Here is a 23195-nt window from a genome sequence, read left to right on the forward strand (position 1 = left end):
TTGTTTCTCATATTGCACTCGTAGTTCCGACATTCGTGCCGGAGGGTCTTATCATCAAATGCGTTAAGACAGCAGATATGCCCTTCTTCAAAGGGTGAACGATGTTAGATATTGTCCGCAACATATAAAACCATTCTAAGAATTTGTGGAATGTGTCTAATTGTAAATAGTTTTATTGCATTGTTGAGTGCCGGCATGGAAATATCTGACATAGCTGTTCATTCATTAAAGGAAACTTTTCACAGATTGTGGCATGATTTATGGTTGTCATTAAATGCTGCTTTTTTAATAAATAGCTTAAGTACAAACAAGAATAAAATTAAAGAAAGAACAAAGGTAACCCACTACTGGGCTCAAACCATTGACCCTTGGTGTAAAAGTCTAGCGCTTTAACAGACAGACAGACAGTTTATTTAGACTTATACAAAAGTACATCGTCTTCATACACAAATATATACATTATTTTCTGTCACATAAATAGGTATTACAACATTACATTACATAACATAACATAGATGGTCATTTAAGAATACGAATATAAATAAGCATACTCAATTGCAAGACTACGTAAATTCCATCAAAGCGGTAATGAAATTTTTTAAACATAACATAACATAAATGGTCATTTAATAATATAAATATAAATAAACACAATCAATTGCAGGAATACATTAATTCCATCAAAGCGGTGTTTATAAATAAACATTATCAAGTGCAGGAATATGTAAATTCCAACAAAGCGGCAATGAATTTTTTAAACGTAACATAACATAAAAGGTCAATTAAGAATACAAAAATAAATAAACACAATCAATTGCAAGATTATGCAAATTTCATCAAAGCGGTAATGAAATTTTTAAACAATATTATTAAGAATTGTATTTCTCAAAGCAAGAGCTTCCTTCATATATTCACATACATTTGAGATAACTGATTTGTCACATGAAACTAATAACTTGTGGAATTTATATACAGATGGGTTTATATATAATTTACGGATTATAAATTTTTTCCTTAAATCAGTGAAACATCGGCATATACATATAAAATGGTATTCATCTTCTAAATCCAAATCATTACAACATAAACAATGACGTTCATTTCGTGGTATGTTATTTTGGGCGTATCTTCCAGTTTGGATTCTCAAAGGATGTGCAGAGACTCTTAATCTTACAAAAAATAATCGCAGTCGTCTAGGAAGTAAATCCAAATATGTTTCATATTCCAAACAGCTTTTAAAAACTTTATACATATATAAAACAGTACTATTATTCATTTTGGCGTACCATTCTTGTTTAAAATTGTCTACAACTCTACATTTGAACTCGCTAATAAAACTATTAACATGTACAACGTTTGGATTTTCAAAAACATAACCAAATCCAAAATTATTTAACATGTTCTTGATATTTGAGACCCAGTTTGTATAACCTTTATTACAATCGCTTAAGGCTTGTTTGTACACAGTGTTCATTGTGATATTATCATTGTTCAGAACTTTAAATCAATATTTAATAATTTTAACAAACCTGTTTACATACAATGGATATCTACCCAATTCTCCGTAAACAGCAACATTACATGTATTTAGTTTAACTTGTAATAAGCGTTTGCAAAATTTTAAATGTATACGTTCTAAATCATCGGACTTCGTGAAACCCCATACTTCTGAAGCATAATTTAATATCGAACCCACAAAAGAGTCAAACAACTGGCAAAATATTTTCGGTTTTATGTCAAATTCATTGCATTTAGACAATAATGTATTCATGGCATTAAGGGCTTTACCAATCAAATGCTCGTGGTTTAGTTTAAAACTTCCAGTATAATTCAACACTGTGCCTAGATAGTTAAAGTTATCAACAACTTCAATAGCATTACCATTATATACCCATTTTTCGTTTTCTTTTAATCCCCCTCTCTTCCGAAATACCATTATTTTCGTTTTTTCAGTGTTAACATTTAACCCCCAAGAATTGCAATATAAGTATAAATTATCTAAATGAGTTTGAACTTCAGTCGGGGACTTGCCTAAAATAGCCATGTCATCAGCAAATAATAATAAGATCAACACAATATCATCTATATTCAGACCAGAGTTAATGCTATCTTGTAAGTAAAGTTCAAGGTCTTCAACAAATAAAGAAAACAAAATTGGCGACATTACCTCCCCTTGCCTCAGCCCAACAGCATAACTAAAATAATCTGAATAAGATGAGCATGATTTGACACGTGACTTAACATTTGCATACATATCTTTTACTATTCTAAGCAATTTACCTTGTATACCAGACTTAAACATTTTCAACCATAATGCATTGAATTAAATACTATCGAAACATTTTAACATATCGACGTATATAACATACAAACGTTTATTTTCATTTAAATTGTTTTGAACAATTGACATCAGTATAAAAATAGCATTTAACCACTCGGCCATCCTTCCTAACATAGTCTTTGACGTAGTAAATACTACATACTAGTATAAGCAATCCTTGTTATATCACAATATCTAACGATATCAACAGAACTCTCCAAATTATTCAAACGTTTCGCATTTGTAACGCTTGTTTTTTTTTCAGTTTTTTTTCATCGTCAAGAGATGCATATAAAGGATTTTTCAGATCACGGTAAACGTCAGTATTACTGTTTCCTCGCAAATATTATGACTACAACAAAAAATGCAAATCTTATACATATTTTTTTTAGTTTGTCAATTTACCAAAAATTAGGAACCAGGAAATTAATGCATCTTTTTTTTTTATTACTTTCATGCATTACTTCATTGTTTGTTTAAAACAGATAAACGTATAGTTTTTTTATTTATGTATTTAATTTATAATTCATTAATCGCTTAATATTTTAATAAAAGTACTTACGATCGCATAAATCCGAACTGTTTTTATTCCGCCCACAGCATTCAATTCTCGATATCGACCAAAGGTATCTATAGATTGATTTTAAAATCCAAACTTCAACTATAAAAATCGCAATACATACAAGACAGCCATGATTTTGACTGCCTTTAAGTATTTCATCGAAGTTAAATTTCAATATCACGCCATACATATCGTACTTATTCTATTTATATTTTAATTGGTATTTCTATCGTAATTCTACCACGATTTGTCCATATTAAAGAACATTTTCCTATTATACCGAGCAAGTCAACCTTTCGTATGATAACAAACGCCTATTGAGCAAAAGAGAGCGTGAAAATTTGAAACACGCGCCCGGTTGAATGGAATCTAAAACTTAAAAAGTCAGTTTTAAGTGATCACCGAAACTGGAACAAACTTGTCCCATTATTATATTGTGTTGCACTACGCCACACTTATGTTATACGTGTACTGTAAAATCTTCAGCTATATTGCTACTGCTACATCAAGTACTGGTTTACTGCTGTGATTGCTCATGATGATCTTTATGGTCATGATAATGATGAAAATGATGTTTATAATGATGCTGTTGTTGCTATTGTTGTTGATGATGTTGTTGTTGTTGTTATTGTTAATGATGATGATGATGATAAAAAATCGAATACTGAACACACATAAACGATTAAATCTTAAGATAGTTAATGTTAATTAATGAGTACCACAATATTAAACGTCAACGTAAGCGTCTCGTCTGACGTCATGTTCTTAACATTCTCAAACGCTGAAGTGACGCTCAAGTCTCCCGTGAAGTTGTTGATCTCAATAACTCCGTCGTTTGTAAAAAAAAAACAGTTGTATATATATAAATAAAGCCCTACCGTAAATACAATCAAGTAAATTATGTTTATAAAGTGTCAAATGACGGGGAAACATAGGCTCTTTTAAATAACAAATACTGTAAAACCATTTGGGCCGTGCTCTGAGGATCCCTGCAGATCTTCAACATCCCGGCCTTCCATAAATGCTTTTATTAAATGATATAATATGACTGAAAATAACTCACTATTATGTCAATTTTGACATATAATCACATATATCTAGGATGGTGCATCTGAGACTTATTAAAAATAAAAAAATCCAATTATTTACATTCGTACCATGCTGCTATGTACCTTTACATTCGTACCCAAATCATCATTTATGTTGACTGAAATTAACACACTATTATGTTAATTTTGACATATAATCACATATATCTAGGATGGTGCATCTGAAACTTATTAGAAATTAAAAAATCCAATTATTTACATTTATACCACGTTGCTATTTACCTTTACACTCGTACCCAAACCATCATTTATGTTACCTTTGCTTAACATGTATCGGCTTTTATGTCTAAAAATTTCAATATCAGACCTAATAATTGTGTACATTAATCAGTATTTGCCTTATATGTGTATTTGCTTACCTATAAGGAAGTTCCTGTTAACAGCAATATTGGTTGCAATTATAAATGTTATATAAATTAACTATTTCCAAAAGTAAAGAAACATCAAATGTGTAAATACATCATTCGAAGCTTAAAAAAACACAATTCGTTCTCCCTCTGCTTTTCAAGGCAGATGTCACTTTACTTGTGACATGTACCATAAGGGCTTGGGACCTTCTAGCTTTTATATATGCAAAACACAAATGAATAAATCACTGTATAATGCTCAATAAAAGCTAGGCAGCATTAAGATTTGTTTAATTGTTACTAAAGTTGATATTAATTATGTTGTCGTTAAAGTAATTGTTACTGTTGTTGTATAAGTCCAAAAGCACAGTGCCAAAAAATGCTATTATATCCAGATATTGTTTAAGTGTGAATGATGAATGTCCAGCTATTAATGTTTAACTTTTTAGCTCACCTGAGCGATAGCTCGAGGTGAGCTATTGTGATCACTCAGCGTCCGGCGTCCGTCCGTCCGTCTGTAAACAATTTGTAAACATCTTCTTCTTCTAAACCATTGAGCCAATTTCAACTAAATTTCATGTGGAGCATCCCTAGGTCATGGAACAAAAGAATTGTTAAAAAAAATTTGATCACATAACCAAGATGGCCGCCATGACCATATATGGTAAAAAATCTTCTTGTCAGAAACCGCTCATCAGATTTTCAAAAAATTTCACAGGGATGACCTTTGAGGGCTCCCCTGAAAAAGTTGTTCAAAGAAATTTGATTCGTCAAACAACATGGCCGCAGGAGCTCGTTGAACTTTGCATGTTTATTCGTTTTTGCCTATTTTGTGAAAACTTTCAAAAATCTTCCACATTTTTTGTCCGATCCTTTCCAAATTTGCACAGTGTCTTTTATATCAATGAGGACACGAACCCTACAAAAAATGAGCATTATTGGTCCATGAAGTACAGAATTACCTCCCCTTGAATTGAGAAAATGGTGTTTATGCAATAAAGTCCAAATTTTTCATCCAATTCTTTCCAAACTTGTAAGGATTTAGCATGGTTCAAACAAGGGAAACAACTACGGTTTATGCATGTTCTTTTTATTACAGATTTGCCTCCCTTTAATTCATTCAGAAACTCATTTTACAGCAGAGATTCCAAATCTGACCTGTAAATGAGCCCCATATTTATTGCCGGTGCTATGTTACCTTTTCCCATTTGATCATTCTTAAGTATTGGTCTTGTAATGCTGCTACTGCTACTGCTACTGCTACTGCTACTACTACTACTACTACTACTACTACTACTACTACTTCTACTACTACTACTACTACTTCTTCTACTACTACCACTACTACTACTACTACTACTACTACTACTACTAGTACTACTACTACTAGTACTTCCACCACCACCACCACCACCACCACCACCACCACCACCACCACCACCACCACCACCACCACGTCTACTATTACTACTTCTACTACTACTGGCCACTACTACTACTACTTTTACCACTACTACTACTACTACTACTAACCACTACTACTACTACTACTACTACTACTACGTACTTCTACAACTACTTCTACTACTACTACAACTTCTACTACTACTACTACTACTACTACTACTACTACTACAACTACTACTACTACTACAACTACTATAACTACTACTTTTACTACTACTACTACTACTACTACTACTACTACTACTACTACTACTACTACTACTACTACTACTACTACTACTACTACTACTACACCACCACCACCACCACCACCCTCACCATTCGCAGTGACAAAAAACGTATTCACACAATGGCTGCTACTCCAACTTATAGCCGATATAGGGGGGCATGCATGTTTTACAAACAGCCCTTGTTTCTATGGGATTTTAACCACAACTGTTCATGTTTATCTCCGACACATATTTTTAGGTCACCTGTCATGAAGTGACACGGTGAGCTTATGTGATCGTGTGATGTCCGGCGTTCGTTGTGCGTGCCTGCGTGTGTCCGTGCGTCCGTCCGTCAACAATTTGTTTGTGTGGACAGTAGAGGTCACAGTTTGCATCCAATCTTGATGAAATTTGGTCAAAATGTTTATCTTGATGAAATCCGGTTTGGGATTGTATTTGGGTCATCTGGGGTCAAAAACAAGGTCACTAGGTCAAATAATAGAACAACCTTCTGTAGACAATAGAGGTCACAGTTTTCATCCAATCTTTATGAAATTTGGTCAGAATGTTTATCTTGATGAAATCTGGGTTGGGATTTTATTTGGGTCATCTGGGGTCAAAAACTAGGTCACTAGGTCAAATAATAGAAAAACCTTGTGTAGACATTAGAGATCACAGTTTTCATCCAACCTTTATAAAATTTGGTCAGAATTCTTGATGAAATCTGGGTGGGATTGTATTTGGGTCATCTGGGGTAAAAATCTAGGTCAAATAAATAGAAAAACCTTGTGTTGACAATAGAGATCACAGTTTTCATCCAATATTTATGAACTGTGGTCAGAATGTTTATCTTGATGAAATCTGGATTGGGATTGTATTTGGGTCATCTAGAGTCAGGAACTAGGTCACTAGGTCAAATCATAGAAAAACATTGTGTAGACAATAGAGGTCATAGTTTTCATCTGATCTTAATGAGTCAGGTGAGCGATTCAGGGCCATCATGGCCCTCTTGTTTCATTTGGTTTCTTCTTTCCATAGCCCTTCAACTTAAGAGCATCTATCCACTCTTCATAAGACTCTGATGACTTGAAGGGGCACCACCAATTTCCATAGTACTGTTTGTGCCCACCCGTATTCCTGTCCTCAAAACATTTGTTGTAGCTGCGGTAGGGCAGTTTCTTGTGGTACTGTCTCCGGAGCTCCCCTGCCTGCTCAGCCTCCAGCTTCCTCTTCCTGTAATGCTTTGTAGAGTATGGCAGGTAAGATTCGGCTGGGGCTGAAATCGACGAAGTCAGTGCCAGGTCAGGAGCGGGAGCAGTCACAAAACGCACCAATGGTGCTGGTGCTATGGGCACCGGCACTTCATGCTTTACCTCATCTGGTGGCAGGATTCTTCTGCGCACTTGATGAATGAGAGAGCCTTTCGTGCTGATCTGGATGGGGAACTTGTGTGGTTCAGTGGTTCCCATTTCCAAGGAAACTGGCCTTTTAAGGGGCGCTGGCAGTGATTCAGGCGCTACCAGTGGAACTTACTGAAGGGCAAGTCCCTGTTCCAGCAAGGTTCTTTCTCTGCGCTTTCTACGAGCACTGAACCTGAAATCAGACAAATATATAAATTATAATCTATATATTTTTTAATAGAAACAAGAACAAGAGATGTGTTTGCCAGAAACACAATACCCCCAAATACACCGCTTTGTTTCTTTTTTTTTACCTTTGACCTTAAAGGATGACCTTTACCATTCACCACTAAAAATGTGCGGCTTTATGAGATACACTTGCTGGCCAAATATGAAGTGGCTTTCTTCAATATTGCAAAAGTTATGACAAAACTTTAAGATTTCTTAAAGTTTTGGGACAGAATGACAGACAGGCCAATAACAATATACCCCCTTTTTTTTAAAAAGGGGCATAAAAGGCCTTTCTTATGTTAATCAATTATTATTTTCATATAAATAAAGTAATATATAAATTGACTCAAAATGTTAATGAAATATTATAATATGCCGATAACATTTATGTATATGTGTACCGTACTAGTCAATAAATACCTACCAAGCAGTCAAGGTGCGCTGGTTTATACCAGACAGCTGAATGCGTGTATTCTGTATCACGCGCTGACTGTTGAATACCATCTCTCTTATTAGGTTGTACTTCTCCAGTACTGTCCGCCACCGCGCCTGTTGAACGCCATCTTTGGTGGTGGAACCCGGAAAGGCTGCGCACAACTTGACAATCAAGGCTTCCTGATACCTGTTACAGTCAGGCCAGGTGGCTGGACCAAGGTGTGTAGCCAAAGCACATCTGTAATTGATAAAGATAATGGTTTACATATATGAATAATACAGACACAATAATAACAGAAATAAAACAGTGAAAATAGGTTTGATACATGTTGCTTATTTGCTAATAAATCCTGATAAACTTGTGGAACATTAATAATAAATAATGTGCTTGAGAAACACTATTTCCCCTTTTGAGCGATTTTGACCTATATATTTGACCTTTGACTTTAAAGGATGACCTTGACCTTTCACCACTCAAAATGTGCAGGTTCGTGAGATACACATGCATGCCAAATATCAAGTTGCTATCTTCAATATTGCAAAAGTTATGACCAAGGTTAAAGTTTTGGGACAGAATGACAGACAGACAGACAGGCCAAAAACAATATACCCCCTCTTCTTCAAAGAAGGGTCATAACAAATTATAAATTGAAAATTAACTAATGTGATGTTGTGTAATTTTCTTGCCTTCTGACACTCTGGACTCCAGGAACCAGCTGTATCCGGGTTGTCTTTGGTGCCTTGAAGCGCCCCTTGATCAGCTGGGTCTGATGTCGGTCCTTATATTTTGACGGCGACTGGTCGTAAGGGGACATCTTAGACCACAGTTTCACGATGCTGTCAGCTTCTGCGTTGGTGATGGCCTTACTTTCCTTGTCTTTTAAATGAAACAAATACTCAACCAGGTCCATCACATGACCATAACCTGCAGCTCTGTTTGGTCCAATAGAGTCCTGAAAGCATGGATAATCAGTTGAGAAAGAAATGTATTAATGGAAAATAAGCAGAGCACTAAAAATTTAAAAGTACATGTGTTATGCTTATTTTGCGCAGTTCCTGCAATTAAAACGCCAATTTAACATGCTGACTCCGTAATATACCTATTGATATAAAAATTGGTGTAATCATAAATACACAAAGATATTAATGTTTATATTGAGTTATTAGTTTCCATAATTAGTCAACATGAAATTGAAAAATTGTAATCATTAATGGGTGATTATTTTACAGAATGCTTAAGTTTATTATATTATATCATTCATCAAAATCTACCTCAGCTTCATCCTCAACACGTTGGGAACTGCCAGCAATAGCCGACGCTGATGTAGCGGTAGTTACGGCAGATAATGATGAAGTACTTGCTGCAGCTGTTGTAACAGAAGCTGCTGTTGCTTTTGTCATAGAAGCTGCTGTTGTTGTTTCTAAAGAAGCACTCGTTGTGGTAGGTTTGGCTTTGAGCTTAGCGGGAACGTTGTACATCTGCTGGCCATACACATCCATCGCTGACATCTCTTCAAAGAATCAGAACACACTATCTAACTTTTTAACAATAAACATTTCTATACAAAAGTAACACAAACATGTCATTAATTTCAACATGAAAATAAGTATAATCATTGTTCTCCTTCAATACCTGATTGAGACGGCCTGTTCTGCTGCATGATCTGCTGAGCCCTCTCACGACTAAAAGCAGGCAGAAAGGAATCCACTATGTGGATGGTTGGATCATTATCATCCATGGCCGCGGAGTCCTCAAAGCACTCATCCAGGAGGCTGTCATCAGGCTCCACCGCACTTACAGGGTTTTTAGCACCCGTTTTGTTGAATAGATATTCGATACCTATCAGCTCTCCTGTAAAACAAAAATGTAAGAAGCGCTATATGATATAGGTTCATGTCAAGGAGTAATCTGCTCATACAAATGGTAATTATGCCTGATCTACTCCACAATGTACATCTGGTTTAATATAGAATAAATGTCAGAGAAATGTGTGAATAAAATAGCTAATAGAAATTTAAATTACCAGTGTATTTGTTTTGCGGCTGGAATGTCGGGAAGACATCCTTGTTAAAAAGCTCCTGACTTAGTCTGTTGGCTGCTGTCTTCAATCTGGAGTCATACAATACAGTAATCTGCCGGTCTAAGTTCCAGCGCATCAGGCCCTCCAGTCTGGAAGTTGCTGGCGCTTGCACTGGTTCCTGCAAAACAATCACACAAAATGTTAGTATATAAAACCGTTACACTATTCAACAGAGTGATGTATGTTTCAACAAGAGATTAGTAGTATTATAACTAATTTACATGTCTTGGTATATCTTTCATGATTGAAATTAAGGAACATGCAACAAATGGGGTTTTATTCTGTATAACATTGTACCTTAAAGGCTATAATAGTAATTGATATATTTATACCTTAAATTAAAACACACAAAAAAGAACAAACATAAATCTTACCAGGAATGAATCGCTGTAGGTGGAGATGGAAGGACTCCAAGGAGGTAGATCCTCGTGCACAGCGATACACAGGCAACACCACGCCACCCTTCTTCAGCGTGCCCGTCTGAGTGTAGAGCTGTACACCTTTAGGGTCCTGAAGGCACTCTACATGGTTCTGCTGCTGTTTCTAGAGCTCCCAGATACGCTCATGAAACAGTGGTACACCCATGGTATCCCTTCCTGAGTTACCACCGAACAACTCCAAGACAGCCTGGATACGCTCCCTGATGACCTCTGTGTTTCGAGTCATCCGATGACAGTGCAGGGACAACTCCTTACGGTCTAAACGGACAGAGACATCTGAGTCAGACGGGTCCGTGATGTTGGCTTGTATAAGCTGCTGCCTTTTAGCTTCTTTGAGAAGATTCAGGTCAGACTTGTCCCAACAAAAGATGGCTGCTGAAAGCTGACCCATTAATGCCGCGTACAGTCTGTGGGTGTCCGTTGTGCCACACGTCTAATCGCACCGCAAGGTCAGACCAAGCTGTCCTGAAAATGTCCATCAGTGCTGACTTCCCGCAACAGTCGCAGTCTGTTTACAGCAGGATTGGTGGTAGGACATCAGCCTCGGACTAGCGTTTTACGAGGCCTTTCACCATGTCGCCTTACCCACACCCTTCAATTGATGTCATAACGATCATAAGCACCTGGCCATGTTCATTGCCAACGTTAGTCGACCATGCTGCCGTCCGAGCAGCTTCACCTGCCAACTTCTTGGTTACCTGAAATAAATGTAAAATAGTTCTAAGGCAATTGTAATTTTATTCTATGGTTATTGTGTCTATTTTCTAACAGATTCTAAAAGTGTATTATTCAATATTTTCTACCCATGTATACCTTCTTAGTAGAATCCATCTTTAAAATTCGACCAAAGATGGATGTCAAAGCCGCCTTGACCTCTTCTGCTCGAGACAAAACCTCCTGATGGTAAACACGCAGGAACCATTGGTATGTTGGCAACTGAGATTGTTTGGGCAGCTCCTCGAAGACAGTTTTGGAACTTTGCTGTCACATACTTGAGGTACAAAGAACAGTCGTTCATGTACTGCAGTTGTTGCTTCGTCCACCTCAAATTGTGAAGCTCAGTGATCTGCTTCTGTAGCTAAGTAGGGCTGGTACCTGAAACAGCAACATTTCAAAACTTGCACATGTGTGTGGTTCGTCTTAAAAGTTGTAAAATAGTATGGCTTTAAGACAAGGAGAAGAAGCTCTATCTTCAAACTTAATTCTTTTTATGGATACTTGGTGACTAACTGACCGAAATACAAACTGACATACTCAAATTAACCGTATTGTAAATTTCATTTGGGGAAGATATATACACATCTTTAGCTTAACAAAGTCATGATTACCTTAGCCTCGGTGACGCAACAAGTATATGACACGAGTGTCACATGCGCTATGGTACATCATCTGTACCGGAAACGTGGACCTGGTAGCCGGATCCAGCTGATCCAAGATGGCTTCACTCCAGCCTATCTGATTTTTCTTGCACTTGACACAGTGCAAACTCTCAGTGGCTAGAATGTAGAATGAATCTATGTCTAGCACTATCCTGGTCAGCCGGTACAGGCCCTGCTTGGTCAGATGAGTAACCTTGCAGAAGGGACAGGTCAGCACCATCCTGCATAGCCGCAGTGGAAGCCACAGGAATAGGCGATGTCCAAAATATCTTAATATATAATTGACACCAAAATGAATGCCAGCAAACACAATACAAAAATGTTTTATTTTTTATTATTTTTAACACCAGAAGTATTATGTCAATTGATATCAAATGCTGACTGAAGTGCAAAACACTGTAAAGAATAAAGGCAGTAGAAAATCATGCATAACAACACTAAAAATATACTATACATATTCTAGTAATAACATGCATACATTAAGAAAAAAAAACAAATACATAATGCAGCCATTAAAGCCATATTGTGAGTTAAAACAGCTTCACTTAATGGTTTTTCAAATCATGCACACCTGTCAAGTCTTGGCTTCTGGTTTGGTATTGTCCGGGACTTAGGAGGGTCATACCAAAAACCATCCAGCTTTCTTTCATCCAGCTCAGGGTGGCCATTACTGCTGTAAGTGAACAGGGCTTTAGAGATCCACTGTTGGTCCACCTCTGGCACACAGGCTCGCCAGCTCTCGATGAAGGGAAATTCTGGAATTAAAGAAAAATGTCTGTGTAATATCTAATATTTACTTATTTTGAGTGTTTTGAATTTGCAGAGTCATGATTTGGGAGGAACAGAAACATAAGCTTAAACATTAATACTTGCAAGCCATTGTTCCAGTTATTGATTTCACATGAAAAATATGAGTTAAGAAATAATATTCTATGATGGTTTGTAGTCGAATAACCCACAGTAAGGAGTATAGATGCGTAGGAATTTAATCAAGAGTGCAAAGCACTAGTGATTTGATAAAACGCATCTATACTCCTTACTGTGGGTTATTCAACTACAAACCATCAAAGAAAAATAATATTTTGATTCTAACACTATTCTGATTGATTTGGTTCAAGCTTTTAGACGTGAACTATATTGTTCAATACTCTGCCCTTCTTTGTACAAAGTTCACTATTTAGTGACGTCATTGAATTGTACAAACATATGACGTCGTTTTCATTCATAAATATTTTGCGAATGACGTCACTTTCATTGAGAACAACAATCGTAGAAACTAAATGACGTCATGTTTATTGATGCTACTGAAAAGCTGACATGCTATAATGTTTCTTTAATTTTGATTTTTAACAAATAACATTCTTTGCAGACGTGGTTATGCCACTTATCACCAAATGTACCATTTGTTGTTTCATTCCACTAATATAAATGCTACATTTATTACATTTCTTTTAGAGCGAATTTAGCACGTGCATTATACTGCAATATTTCATTCATTAATTCGGAACTATTTTCGAAACATTAAGCTCCGCCAATAATTTATTGCAGAATAACCCACACATGAGTTCCTTCTTTGTCTATAGAAAACAAGTCGCGTTCCGTGTTAGAATTATCCATAAGTATCATTTTTCTCAATAACTTCTGTTGTAATTTATGCTGTTATCTAAATGAGCGAACCTTTTGTTAATTAAAATAATTAATACCTGTTACTGTGGGCTTCATCAATTCTGTGAAGGCAGAAGGTTGCTTCACAACTAACGACCCTTTACAGGGCTCTCCAGGGGGCTTGGTTGTCCGTAAAGTGACAGTTGTGGTAGCTGGTGGCAGCTTAACTGTCTTGCCATGGCCCACATCTAGCGACTCTCTACAGGGCTCTCCAGGGGGGGGGAGGGGCTTGGTTGTCAATACTGACTGAGAGGCAGTGATGGTAGTTGGTGGTGGCTTGGTTGCAGGTGGCTGTTGTGCACTAGTTGGCACTAAACAAAAACTCACTGAAGAAGCTCCAAACCATTAACAAGATACATTTGTAAATTATTATGTCTATAAAATAATATATTTTAATCAATAGTTATTTAAGTTATATAATAAAATAATGTCTTAATTATTTAATTTAATCATTGTAATCCAATAAACAACTTTTTGAATACAATTCAGTATTGTAATTTATACATCAAATTATAATAGAAGTATAGACTTTTTACTAAACATTATATTTAATATAAAAAGAAATTTTGGCATTAAGTTAAGAAATATTAATTCATTTCAGTTAGTGACACTTCAATGACATAATCAGTGTGATTGTAGTGATGAATGATGAAAATAATTAAAAACTATGAAGAATTAATAGCATATTAGAAATAAAATGAAAGGCTATCAATAAGCAATTAAAGGCAGGCAAAAGAAGCAAGAAAGAAAAGTGTTTTGTGAGGTTAATAAATATAAAGGTAAACATGTGTTAAATAAAAATGCGTGACAGAAAAAACCTTGCAAATACGACTTGAGGTGAAACCGATATTAAAAATAGAAACACAATGAGCAGGTGAAATTTATCAGTTTAGGAGCTACGTGTTTATTACTAAGACAACAACCAACACCAGCTATCTATTGATATAGTAGAACAAAAGCCAAGGATATATAATTTCACAGAAAATGTATCACAGACACCGGAAAAATACATCATTACCTCATGTTGGATAAACATCAGCACCACTATTCAAACAAATGACATTGAAAATAATTATTAATTATTGTACAAATAGTTGTAAAAAATAACAAATTACGTGTATCAACATATTTTTTCCTCTTGAAAGTCATTTTGATTATATAAACAATACAGTTACGTTGTGTTAATGTATTCAGTTTATTATGATAATTGCAAACTAGATTTAAGTATCTAAATAACTAGTTATTTTGCATTAGAATTTAATTACCTTTTCTAGCAGCCTCCATCTGTTCAACCTCCCACACAAGCACATCATCGCTCATTTCCTTCCTGGGGGAAAACTTTGCGTTAGCAAGGTTTGGTCTGAGAGGTCGAAGGCGGGCAGACTGTTCCCGCAACTGCCTACGGGCCAGGTCAGCAGGCATCATGCTGAACAGCTCTGCCTTGGTGGTTGGAGTACTGGCGGTGGGTGTCGGCATTTTTTCTTTCTTTGCCTTGTGGTGCTCTACAGCCTACTTGCCTTTAACAGTTAAAAGTTATTTGGTGCCTTATATGCAATTACTACAAGAACAGACCAACAAACATAAAACACAAACAACTACTGACTACCAAAAATACATAGTAACAAACTCAACATTGGAGTGTTTTCAGAATTCTTCTGATAAAATAAGGAATGTGAAGTATATGCATTTACTCAAGCGAGTCATGTACATTTTTTTAAATATTGAACCAAATTACACTTCAAATATTATCACAACAAATAATGCTTACACTGTGTCTCAAATCAGAAGAAAACATTAAAAATAACATTTACAAATTCATGTTCCAGATAGGTGGATGTACAATAAAAAAAAGGTTACAAAATAGAATAACATTATGATTGAACAGCTACATTGAATATTAGTCTCACACATGTATATAAAGCAAGTAATTAATCATTTCCTTATAAAAACTACCTTGTGGAAATGAGTTTACGCCCTCCTTCAAGGCAAACTTGTTTGCCGACAAAGGAGTGTCTACCCGCGCCTCCTTCCTCATGTCGTACACAATATACGCACAAAATCCTAGGGTGTTTTCCACAACCCAGTGGAAAGTCTGTCCCCTTTACTTTGCAAATTGGATTGTGTATTGCCCTAGGATATGCTGGCGACTAGTGACATCGCCGCCAAATCTTCGCACGACAGCTACCGCCTGATCCTCAACCAGATCTGGTGACTGAAACAGTGCCGGAAGGCTGCCTGTGCTTACCATAGGGACCTCTCGGCGAATCATCCGCAGATCCCCAGAGGGTAATCGCGCGAATTGCGGACGCAGATTCATGACTGTACATGTAACAACATTACATATGAAAACACAAAAAGAATTAGAAAATATTATTAATTTTGATAAGTAAACATTGTCATCTGTGCAATTTAACGTTTAAACGAAAGGGGGGTTAATGATTAAAACGGAAAACGTTTAAAATCCATATAAACATCTAAACAGCAGTATTCTACACGAAGGGTACTCACGAAACCACAACAATAATACTCGATGAATGGGCTGTCCGAAATCCGAAAAATATGTACACTACAATTGCAAGACGATACTACAAATGTGCACATTAACATTAAAAACGATTACTGACATTATTGACTGTGATATTATTCTTACCTATTTAAATGAACAATCGTCGTTATAACATTTCTATAAGTGCTTAATATAATACGCAAATGATGTTGTTGTTGTTGAATCTAATTATGGCGTCGTTGTCGCCTATGGTCTCGTTGTGCTTTGACGACTGTTGAAGTCGTTTTCATCTATGTACAAAAATTTCTCTTGTTGCAATTTCACTTGATACTTTTTTACATTTTATGTCATTTACATCTAAAGTCTGTTTGTTTCCATGATGAATTTGCCAAATGAATTGAACAGTTCTTCTTTTGCATGTAAAGTAATGTCCGGTATCTCTCCAACTAAAGTTGCCAGTGTAATATCAGAACATGATATATTATTTCTATGTAATATTTCTTCAGTTCTGTATTGAAGACTTGATCTTTCTTGTGAGTATTTTGAACAGTCAAATATGAAGTGTTTTATAGTTTCTGGTGTTCTACATGATACACAGGTTTTCTCGCTAAGAATTTCAAGATGGCGATTTATGGAAGGTTGTTGGAAAGAATGCTGCGATTTGATTGGTCAATTTATGGAAGATTTACGGGAGACTGTTACAGTCTGAATCGTCAGCGAAAGATGGAAGATTCGTTTCCACGGAGCGCAACTGTGAAAAAGGGCTTTTATGCATGTGCGTTAAGTACGCACAGGCTAATCAAGGACGACAGTTTCCGCTTTTATGTTATTTTCCGTTTCAGGAAAGTATCTTCTTAGCAAAAATCATGTTTAGGCGGAAAGAGTCTTCCCTGATAAAAACTTCACAGGCTAATCTGCGGCGGCACTTTACACACATGTATTGTTTCACAGAGCGCGGCTCATTTATATTCATCGGCATGAAATTTCGTGTTCAAAAAAAGACTTTTCGGGGACACGCTTTTTTCGTTGATTTCTGGTTAAGGAATATTTTTGGGAATCTGCATCGGTCATTTTCCGATGTGTAAGTGTCAAATTAAAAGTGTTTGTGTTTAATAAGTGGATCGGTCAACGAACGAAATCATTGATTCCGATGTTTACCGATGTGTTCCGATGTATTCTGATGTGTTCCGATGTGTTTGTGTTTAATAAGTGGATCAGTCAAGGAACGAAATAAACGAAAAGTAATGTAACAAAAATAATAAAGATTTTACAGTACGTGAATCTAGTCAGGATATTGAGGAAAGTATGTGTATTTTTATTATATTTATTAAGAATAAACGAATAGTTTTATTGTATCGAAACTAATATTTGAGACCCTATGAATTCTTCCTTCGAATTATGATCTCGTCTATCAAGTCAAATAATGAAAATTGATCACAAAGAGACACGTGGATTTGATTCACGAAAGAAAAAAAATAAAGATAGGGAAAGTCACGTGACCTTGATCTATAGAATAATTGACATCATAATTAAGTCCTTCATCACCGTCTCGTGCAAACACGTTAGCAGGTCGGACATCCAGCGGGCCCTACAATATTTAGCAGAAAATAAACTTCCCCAACGTTAAACACTGTTCTAACATGACAATCTCGCGGAATGTTAATATAGATAAATAACTAATTGCTGTTAACTGCCCAAATAAAAGTATAGGTATCGATCCCGAATGCAGCATGCATGTATTTAAATCAAGGAATTATAAATTAATTGTGTTGCTGTATAACTATTTGGTTAAACATATGTAATTACATGTAGAGAAGCATTTGCCAAATAAACCGATCGTTCCAAAATCACGGGCGCATAATTTATTTCCAGATAAATACTCTAACAAACATCACGCAAACATATTGTATACATTAACATAGCGGTTTATTGTTGACAACACGTTCTGGTACAAGTCACATTGTCTTAGGCACGTGAACATGCATAATCACATGTGAGTATTTGAATAATTAATATGATTTTGTATCAATTAATTTAACCGGATACCTGAAAATGACGATCAATCTCTGCTGTGTAAACGGTGACGTCACACATTGCGATGACGTCATCCGACGGTTTCCGCAAGAAACGCGGGGGTAGATCGTCAACATCCATGATGGTGATATTTTACGTTGTTGATTCTTCTTGTCCAGAAATCTCCTTTAAAATACTTACAATCTTAAAAATATCCTTTAACATATAGTAGTACGAATGAAAACTATTCATTTAGTTGTGTTCAAATACACAATCCAAAAAGGCTTATACTACATCATCAAACTAACAGACATAGAGACTGAAAGACTGGGACGGACAGAAAAACAGACAGTTAGACATACGGATCATGAAATAGACAGAAAAAGACGGACGGACAGACACACACAGACAGACAGACAGGCAGACGGACGGACGGACGGACCCACGAATGATACATTGTGTGTCTAATAATTTGTGGGACTATCAAAATCGTATTGTGGGTCTTTTCATTTTTGTTTCTAACGAAAGATACATTGTATGTTTTTCAGACTTCTGTGTCTATTCCACTATGTGTCTTTTCATCCAAATAAATTGTGGGATCATATTATGTCAAATAAAGAGTTACAACTCCACTGGAAAACTATGTATTTTACACAAACACCAACAAATGACACATATGTTAGATATGTTCAATAAAAACATATTGTATCAAATAACTGTCACGAATGCATACTTTTATAAATGCAAACTACCGGTAATACAATCAAGTATTTGCAATCTATGCTAGTGCTCTAAAGAAACAATAAAACACTTATTCTTTGAATGTAGAAAAGTTCAACCATTGTAATCACTTTCCCCAAAACTTAAGGAAAAGGAATATTGACATAAGTTTCCTTTATCATGTCAAAAATGTTGTAAATGAAATGATCCGCATTGTGCATCAAATTGCGCTTAACCACAACTAACTGGATTCACACATTAAAAATGGCAACATTTCATAATGTAATTTCTTCTCTTTCTCACTTTAGCCATACAAAACCACATAAAGCATCGCACACCAAGACCATGGTTACCCACCAATTCAACATACATTCAGGTACATTTACACAACATGACTTAAAACTACACATTTTTTATTTTTGAGGGGTGTGTAAAGACATATAGTGGATATTTTGCCTGCAAGATAAAATGGTCAAAAGTAATGTGCATCATTGGTCTATTCAAAACAAGGTTGCAAACCAGTAAATGACAAAATGCAGGCATACTGGACAAACTTTAATTGCATGAGATTAACAAAATGGTTGTGGGATGTCACTAATATGAACCTAACATCAATTATTGTGGGTCATCAAAGAAAGATATAATTAAAATGTTACCGAAAAAAATATGACCTTATTCTTAAACTAAAATATCCATTTCTGTAGGAAGAGTGTAAAGATTAGTAAATATAAGATTTAGCTATGTTCACAAATGGATTTTACTGCAGCAGAACTAAATGGAACAAAATAAAACAATTATAAACGAGGGCTGTCCGAGGACAGCGCTTGTCAACTTTTCTGAATACTTGTCACATATTTGCTCAGATCACATGTTAATTTTCAATATGTTCAAGTTATTACAGAGTATAATCTCAGATCACACGTACTTTTCAGTACATTGAAGTTTTGTAATTTAAGCTTTTGTAATGAAAAACTAACATTGACAAATACAAATAACATTTTCCAAAAGTTATTTGTGATTTATAAAAAAAAATTAACCGCAGCAAATGCCGCGGTGGGTACAATAGCTCCCATTTTCTTTGAAAAGTTGAGTTAAACGACACCTAGGGAAAGTCAAACAAATATTGAAATTGAATGTCGTATTCTTCTACAGACTCAGTATTAATTCTATCTACAACATGTATTGACAGTTAATATGTATAAAAATAAATATCTCCATTTACCTATACACACACGTGACATGAACTTCAGAACTAGATGCCTGTCGAGCCCAGTGTCAATAAAGCAAAGTTGGTATCCTGTTCGGACACAGACACAATTAATAATTAAAAAAACTTACAAAAACCAACAAGAAATATTTTTTTTTAAAGTGTCAATGCATAAGGGAGATACAGACCGGACAAGGTGTATAATGCTAATTTTTTACCTTTGAACTCTTATATCGACTTGAGCGACTATATCTGAGGCAATCAGACGCCTGTTTATGAAAACGACGAGCAAATGAACACAAGGCTTTCTAATCAACGCATGCGCGTACACCCGCGTGTTGGACATGTGGCTTTTTTGTGTAGTGGGACTGTCAAACTTGCAGAACCCATACAACGGATTTATATTTGACGATATTTGAAGTGTGACCTTGACCTTTGAGCTAGAGTCCTGGATCTTTCGTGTTGCAAACCGGCTCATGGTGTTGAACAATAATGCAAAGTTATTTTTAAAAAAGTGTCAATGCATAAGGGAGATACAGACCGGACAAGGTGTATAATGCTAATTTTTGACCTTTGAACTCTTATATCGACTTGAGCGACTATATCTGAGGCAATAAGAAGCCTGTTTATGAAAACGACGAGCCAATGAACACCAGGCTTTCTTATCGACGCATGCGCGTACACCCGCGTGTTGAACATGTGGCTTTTTTGTGTAGTGGGACTTTCAAACTCGCAGAACCCATACAACGGATTTATATTTGACGATATTTGAAGTGTGACCTTGACCTTTGAGCTAAAGACCTGGATCTTTTGTGCCAAATTATTTAAAAAAAATGTCAATGCATAAGGGCGATACAGCCTGGACAAGCAATCCTGTCCGAAAACCTAAACCAACTAACATACAGACACGCAAGTGCCATTGTAACTATATCGAGCTCACTGCCAGCGGCATGACAAGTTATTGCAATCATACTGGTAAACATTCCCATCAGAAAAAACTAATTGTCAGTGTTTAAGTCAACTGCCTTGTCCTTTTTAAATATTACAAACAAGTAACTGTAAAACAAAAAACATGCTTAGGGTGTGTGCTTATGTATTTTGTAATAACAATTTCAAACTAAAAATGTCTAGACAACTCTTTCTTAAGAAAAAATTTCATTAAGATTTGTCAAACTTAATATTATCTTTAAAAAAAATGGATCAAACATGTGTCTACAAGCATATTTACAATTATTTTTGTAAATTTTTGCACACATTCTAGCTTTTGTACCCACATGACCCAGATTTCATATTGGTCTTGCCAAAACATTTTCTTCAAGTTTGGACCATACATATGGCAGCTTAAGTTACATATTATTAGCGACTTTTGGAAAGGACACACAATCTCTTTTTTTTAAATATCAAAAACTACAGGAGAAAAAAGAATATATTTTGAAAATTGTTTCTTCCTAAGTAGTGACAAGTAGAGCTTGATTCTAAAATTCATTTGTGACCTTATGTTCATAACATGTGTTTTATTCTATACCTTAAACTTTACTTATAATTATTTGTAAACTGAAATCAGGTATATAAGATAATAAATACGGTACATTTCAAAAGCATCGATGAAGCAAGGAAAATATTGCATCTAAGCTTTTGTATAAGCATTTTTAACGTTTGATAATATACCAGATTATTTTCCACCTTTAAACATATACATAGTAAAGTTTCGATTCAACAAATAAAATGCTCACGCAAAAATTACCACTTGCACACAAACATCACCCATATTTGCCAAGTCACTGTCGCGTGAACTTGTCAATGTCTCTCGAAGGTATTCTTATAATGTTCCATCCGAGTACCGGTAGTAAACAACATGTTTTTATTTTTTCTTATGATTCATTGCACGAATTTTCTTAATTATCTTGTCGCTTGACCTTTTCCAAATGTGCCCATTTTTCTTACGACTTTACTGTTTGGCAACTTCAACCTGCGGTTTCCGTGGACAAATTCCACTTTTAAGATATTCACTTAAGTCAGTTTTTATTTCCTCTGTTTCTACCTCTGTGAATTTCTGACGTTTTGCAACCTTTTTGGGGGGCTTCCTTTTTCTCTTTCCTTCAAATTCCTCTTCATCCTCATCTGATATAGTGTGGTCATCTTCGTCCATGCTTCTGAAAAAGTTAAAAAGAATATTATTCAAATAGAAGCAAGCAACACTAATTCAAAACTTATTACAAAATATATAGTCCTTATTTCTGACAACACACACTACAGTGGCGATAATTAAATCAATAGGATACCGCAGATTCTGCTATTTTGGTCTTCTCAGATGACCTTGTTCAGCATAAATTTCCAAAACATGACCCAAAAGCTACCGATTTTCTAATAGACAAGATTCATATCAAATATCTAAGCCCTAGTTCTTGCTCTATCAGAAAAGGAGTTTTCTCTACGCTCACAATGAGCATTTTGTAATCAGGTGAGCTGAAAAGTAGTAGTGAGATCTTAGAAAGCCATTCGAAAAAGTAAAAGCAAGGTCAAAGTTTCAACGACGCTTTGAAGCCATATATTTGATCAAGTTGTTATCTTCAATATTACAAAAGTTATTCATTATTGCAAAAGTTTAACCAAGGTTAAAGTTTTCAACAGAATGACAGACAGACAGGCGAAAAACAATATACCCCCGATCATTCGATCCGGGGCCGGGCATAATAATCCACTGTTAAATTTAAATGAGTTCCAAACCCACAAAGTACGAGATATAATCTTTACCTGGCTTAATGTTGCAGTGTATTTCCTAAGGTTCACCTCCTGACTGGCTGTGTGTGACGTATCCTGACGTTCTGATGAGCAAACCTCTTGACTGGCTGTAGGAGATCTATCTTGATGTGCTGATGGCCAAACATCTTGACTATCTGTGGGTGATGTATCTTGACCTGCCGATGACCACACCTCTTGACCAGCTGTGGGCGATGTATCTTGACCTTTTGATGAGCACACCTATTTACTGGCTGACGGTGATTTATCTTGACCTACATCCTGATTTGAAGGGATAAAATCATTAACAAAAAATAAAAAAAATGCCAGAGTTTCGGTCAATGATGTGCAGACTAATGATTTAT

General features: G+C 35.7%; 2 protein-coding genes across 2 annotated transcripts; both read right to left on the reverse strand.

Moving 5' to 3' along the window:
* Positions 1–7543: 7543 nt before the first annotated feature.
* Positions 7544–10793, reverse strand: LOC127866246 (uncharacterized). Its single transcript, XM_052406676.1, has 7 exons — positions 10536–10793; positions 10105–10279; positions 9714–9932; positions 9353–9591; positions 8768–9033; positions 8070–8318; positions 7544–7607 (listed from the first exon to the last, which is right to left on the reverse strand). The coding sequence occupies exons 2-7, from the start codon at positions 10235–10237 to the stop codon at positions 7544–7546; spliced, it is 1170 nt and encodes a 389-aa protein (XP_052262636.1). The 5' UTR covers positions 10238–10279; positions 10536–10793.
* Positions 10794–11035: 242 nt separating this feature from the next.
* On the reverse strand, positions 11036–15158 carry LOC127864862 (uncharacterized). Its single transcript, XM_052404764.1, has 6 exons — positions 14911–15158; positions 13684–14689; positions 12552–12735; positions 11930–12249; positions 11415–11696; positions 11036–11299 (listed from the first exon to the last, which is right to left on the reverse strand). Exons 2-4 carry the CDS (start codon positions 13700–13702, stop codon positions 11931–11933), a joined length of 522 nt encoding a protein of 173 aa, XP_052260724.1. The 5' UTR covers positions 13703–14689; positions 14911–15158; the 3' UTR covers positions 11036–11299; positions 11415–11696; position 11930.
* Between the last annotated feature and the right edge of the window lie 8037 nt (positions 15159–23195).

Source organism: Dreissena polymorpha, chromosome 1 (genome assembly GCF_020536995.1).
Source record: "Dreissena polymorpha isolate Duluth1 chromosome 1, UMN_Dpol_1.0, whole genome shotgun sequence".
Taxonomy (NCBI): Eukaryota; Metazoa; Mollusca; class Bivalvia; order Myida; family Dreissenidae; genus Dreissena; species Dreissena polymorpha.

Excerpts from the sequence above, each read along its gene's own strand:
- LOC127866246 (XM_052406676.1), bottom strand. The coding sequence starts at position 10,237 with ATGCGCTGGAACTTAGACCGGCAGATTACTGTATTGTATGACTCCAGA. Across the intron at positions 9,592-9,713 it reads GAACAGGCCGTCTCAATCAG|AGATGTCAGCGATGGATGTG; the intron begins GTATTGAAGGAG and ends GATTCTTTGAAG. Across the intron at positions 7,608-8,069 it reads CAGCGCACCTTGACTGCTTG|GTTCAGTGCTCGTAGAAAGC; the intron begins GTAGGTATTTAT and ends GTCTGATTTCAG.
- LOC127864862 (XM_052404764.1), bottom strand. Across the intron at positions 12,250-12,551 it reads CAGAAGCCAAGACTTGACAG|ATATTTTGGACATCGCCTAT; the intron begins GTGTGCATGATT and ends TTATATATTAAG.